The sequence below is a fragment of the Urocitellus parryii genome, chromosome 9 (assembly GCF_045843805.1).
Source record: "Urocitellus parryii isolate mUroPar1 chromosome 9, mUroPar1.hap1, whole genome shotgun sequence".
Classification (NCBI taxonomy): Eukaryota; Metazoa; Chordata; class Mammalia; order Rodentia; family Sciuridae; genus Urocitellus; species Urocitellus parryii.
In genome coordinates, this window is record NC_135539.1 from 6,659,219 (window position 1) to 6,663,495 (window position 4,277).

General features: G+C 61.9%; 1 protein-coding gene across 2 annotated transcripts; it reads right to left on the reverse strand.

Moving 5' to 3' along the window:
- Positions 1-339: 339 nt before the first annotated feature.
- On the reverse strand, positions 340-3,827 carry Kremen2 (kringle containing transmembrane protein 2). Of its 2 annotated transcripts, none has more exons than XM_026385568.2 (9): positions 3,737-3,827; positions 3,320-3,494; positions 2,432-2,523; positions 2,213-2,337; positions 1,877-1,913; positions 1,153-1,485; positions 958-1,083; positions 798-876; positions 340-550 (listed from the first exon to the last, which is right to left on the reverse strand). In XM_026385568.2, exons 1-9 carry the CDS (start codon positions 3,825-3,827, stop codon positions 340-342), a joined length of 1,269 nt encoding a protein of 422 aa, XP_026241353.2. The 2 variants fall into 2 exon arrangements, with proteins under 2 accessions (XP_026241353.2, XP_026241352.2); XM_026385567.2 differs by having other exon boundaries at positions 1,877-2,030.
- Between the last annotated feature and the right edge of the window lie 450 nt (positions 3,828-4,277).

Here is a 4,277-nt window from a genome sequence, read left to right on the forward strand (position 1 = left end):
AACGCCTCCAAATGCCAGTGACATTTTGACTACTTTTTTTTGACTTCTAACCTCTCACTGAGGGCAGCAATCCAAGATGACCCTAGGAGGGTCTCAGAGACTCCTAAAAACAGAGACTACCTCCCACATCAAGATCTATGGGTTGGTGAGCTGGACCTAGAGGTTCAGGCCAAATACCCAGAATAGAACAAGATGCTTCCTGTCCGATTTCTGGTCTCCTTGGAATGACCAGAGACCAAGCTGCCTTTGAAGTGGCAAAAGGCCGAGGTAGAATGTGGCATAACGTCTCGGATATCCGTCTCACTGGCAGAAGGTCCGATGGACCTTGAGGGTCCGAAGTCAGAGAGCAGAGATGAGCGAGCGTAAGGAGCTCTGGCTGGAGGCACTCAGGGGCTGATAGCCGGTGGCAGGACCCTCTGCCTGGGGGTCCCCAGGAGGACAGGGTAGCGCCACCCCTTGGGGCCGGCGGTACCACACAGCCCAGCTTCTCCCGGCGCCCCGGGAAGGTCCCAATGCCGGGGGCCCTTTTCCCGGAGCCAGAACACAGCTCCTAGAGAGGGAGCAGACATCAGCTGGACCCCGACCCAATCCCACCTCCAGCATCCTGCTCTGCCTGCGACCCCACGCTCAACTCTAGGTGTGGACCCAAGGTCTTGCCCGCTCTAGAACCTGGGAATCCCTTCTTAGTTCCCCTCTGGGGCCCTAGCTCCCCACCGGGGCTCCCGTGCCCTGGTGCACCAAGGTGTCAAGCGCCTGGTGCGGGGGTCCGCCCTCAGGCCCTGCCCCAGCGCCCGCACCGTCGGCGCAGCAGACGCAACAGAGACAGGAGCAGCAGCAGCAGCACAGAGACGGCCGTCACCGTTGAGAAGACCCGGGCTGCGGGCACACGGGTGCAGTGAGGACAGGGCCCAGAAGGGCCACTCCCTGATTCCCTCCCGCCTCTCATGCCCGCCTCACCCCCCATCGCAGCCTGTGGGGCTCCGGGCCTAGGGCTGCAGCTCACGTTGGCCCCCTCGGGGGGTTCTGCGGGCGTCTGGGCCGAGCCCTTGGGGGGCGTGCGGTCCTCTGTAGCGTCCTGCAGCCCTGCAGAGAGGAGTGTGAGGCGGGGTGGGGGTAAGAGGGCGGGGGTAGGGAGACCGGGACCCAGCTCACCGCGGTAGGTGAGCGCGAAGCCCTGCGCGTGGCCGCGCGCATCGCTGCTGAAAGTGAGCAACAGCACGGCTGCACGCAGGCGCAGAGGTCCAGGCGGAGGAGGGCGGGAGCCGTCAAAGGTGCGGAGCAGGCTGCCCGAGGCGGCGTCGCGCAGCTCCAACCGGTCACGCGGGTCGGCCAGCTCAAAGAGGCGGAAGGTGAGCTCCAAAGCGGCACCGGTCGGGCCCAGCACCCAGCTGCAGTTCCGATCTGGCCCATACTCGTCGGGAAAGTCCGGCGAGTAAATGACACCCTGAGGCGCAGTCCAGTTTCCCTGACAGGAGCCCACCGACACTGCAGGCAGGGATTACTGTCAGGACCCTGAAGCCAGTAGCTTTTCCTTTACCGCTCGGAGTTCCCCGCCAAAGTTCGTAGCAAAGCCCAGCTGGGCCTAACCCCAGGCCACTTACTCAAGAGGCCCCGCCCCAAATCCAGGCCCTGTCCAATCTCCTTCCGTCCACGCCTTCCACCAATACATTTCAGGTCTGGCTCTCAACTCCCAGGCTCAGCCCCGTCCCCTTTTCGGGGTCCAATCCTCAATCCCTGTTCTTCCTCAGGCCGGGACACCAGCCTAGCGATCCCCTTTCCCAGATTCTGCCCCTATGAGGGCATGACACATCGGGTCCCACCTGGTCTCTTCCCCTCACCCAAGTCCCCCACCCTCGAAGCCATATCCACACCTAACCTTCATAGATGCCTAGCCGTCCATCACCGCCACACAGCTGGCCCGGGTGGCCAAAACAGATCTGGTCACAGTCCGTAGCGGGAGCAAGGCGTCCCCGGGCCAGGTCGCTTTCAGAGCCACAGAAGCAGGCATAACCAGCCTCCACACCAGCCAGCTGGGAGCATAGACTGAGTAACCCAAAGGCAGGGATGGGGTAGGAGTGGAGTGCTGGGGTCAGAAGTAGGAATCAGGCTGGCGGTTCAGAACCAGTATTAGGATTTGGCGTCAGAGTGTTGGGAGTTGAGTGGGGTCCTGAGGTCAAAGTCAGGGTTACTGGTCTGGGCTTGTCAGCAGTACCTGGTAGCCCTTCATGCGGCAGAAGCGAAGGCACACCTGGACAGTGAGCTTCGTGGAGGTGCCACTGGGACCACTGAGAGCTGGGGGTGCACCAGAGTCTACAAAGCATCCCAGGTAGCCAGGCACTGAGGAGAAAGCAGAGTCAGAATACCATCCCTGAAAGCGACCCTCCACCCAGGTTCCTCAGAACTCCCACCTCTGTCCAGCTGACCCACTCACTGTGACATGTGGGAATGTCACAATAGCGCCAGTAGATGCCCTCCTCAGTTTCAGCTACATAGCACCATGGCTGCACATCACCATCGGGGTTCCTGCAGGTGTGGGGGGTAGTGGTCAGGATCCCACGGCCCTGCCCCATCACCTGTGAGCAATGTGCCCACTAAGGCTCTGTGTATGTTGGAGGCCATGGCCCTGCCCCATCACCTGTGAGCAATGTGCCCACTAAGGCTCTGTGTATGTTGGAGGCCATGTTCCTTTCTGTTATCACACAAATTCTTGTTTTCTCAACGTGCTTCTGGACGTCAACTTCTTAGATGACGGTGGGGTGTCATTAAAGGACCCTTGAGGGCTGTTTTCAGGTCTTTGGCTGCGCCCAGGACTTAACCTCCTACGTGAGAACTTTGCTGTGGGTCTTGGCCATTTCCCTCCCTCAGAACCCATCTTAAAAGTAGAAGTGTGGAGCCCTAAGCTTTGCGGATTAACAGAGAAGTGGCTCCTGTTCTGTCCCTGTGGCTCCAGACTGCAGCTGTCGCTCTGAATTCCTATTTCCCCATCATCAAGCGTAGAGGCAAGAGTCTGACCCATCACCCCAGGGCCTTCCTCTGGCCAGACCCCACTCACACTAACCCTTCGAGTGCTCTTCCTGATCTGAAGTTTTGCAGAAGTAAGGCACCTAAGTCCGACTCCTCTAGTGAAAAAATACTGTGCGCCCAGTCTTCCCCAAGTACAAGAGAGGCCATGCGCTTCGCGGTGGCTCTGCCCCTAGTTTGTCCCCGCAGACCGTGTGTTGGCCGCGCAGACCTCAGCTCCGCCCACGCGGAGGCCCCGCGTCAAGCCACCTCCCGCAGCAGAGTCCCGCCTCCACTGCTCACGGGCCACGCCCCTCACCGGCAGAAGTTGTGCGCGCCCAGCCCCCAGCGGCCCTGGGGGTCGCTGGAGCTACTGTAGCTGTGCTGCTGCGTCTGGTCCCAGAAAAGACACGGGCGTCCAGCTCCTCGAGGACCGGTGTGGTTCTGGTGACCGCGGTAGTCGGCGCCATTCACCTGGAAGCACTCGGACAAGCCTGCCCGGCAACCGCGGGACATGGGGAGGTCGGGACCTTCTCCGGACATCCTCATCATCCGACTCCAGCTCCCGCCTCGGTCCCCAGGCAGCACACCCAGCGCCCGCCCCCGCGGGGGCCCTCGGGCTGCTCAATTGCTCCAGCCACCTGCTCTGCCGCCTCCCCAGCTTCGGGGCCCCAGCCCTGGGCAAAGAGGCCAGGGGGGAGCGGTGACCATGTCTTGGCCGCCGTGCCTGACTCACCTGGACTGTACAGGCTTACTGCCGAGGCCCCGCGCAGCGGCAGAAGCGGGAGCAAAAGGAGGAAGAGACCCTGCAGGGCCTGTGTCCCCATGGCCCCCAACCGGATAGAGATCACCCTGGCCCACCCCCGGACGAACTCCGGGGTCTCCCGGCGACCTGGGGGACGTTTTCCTCCAACTGTCAGTCCTTGTCTCGCTCTGGACGGCGCACTCGGTCTCTGGCGGGGAAATGTCTCCCTGAGGTCCTCGTGTCTCAAGGTCTCTGCTCCTTGGAAGTGTCTCTGCCCGGTCCCTCCCTTGGGGTCTCTCCGTGGATATCTGGCCGCAGGCGTTCTCTGTCTCTGCTTCTTTTTGCTCTGGCTGGTGCCTCGGCCTCCACACCCACCTTTCTCGCTGTGCCTGGCTCTCCGCTTCTCCTTCGCCCAGGTCTCTAACGCGCCGGCTCCTGCCCCTTTCGCGTCCCTCCTCGGGTTCCTCCCTACCCCCTGAGGGAGGACGGGAAGCCCCGCCCGGGACTGGAGCGCAGGCAGCAGGTCCAGACG

Bases quoted from the DNA above. Each gene is read 5' to 3' on its own strand.
- Kremen2 (XM_026385567.2), bottom strand. From the start codon at position 3,827: ATGGGGACACAGGCCCTGCAGGGTCTCTTCCTCCTTTTGCTCCCGCTT. The intron at 2,338-2,431 runs GTGAGTGGGTCA...CTTTCTCCTCAG, and splicing joins TGACATTCCCACATGTCACA to TGCCTGGCTACCTGGGATGC. The intron at 2,031-2,212 runs GTACTGCTGACA...CTATGCTCCCAG, and splicing joins GCCGCATGAAGGGCTACCAG to CTGGCTGGTGTGGAGGCTGG.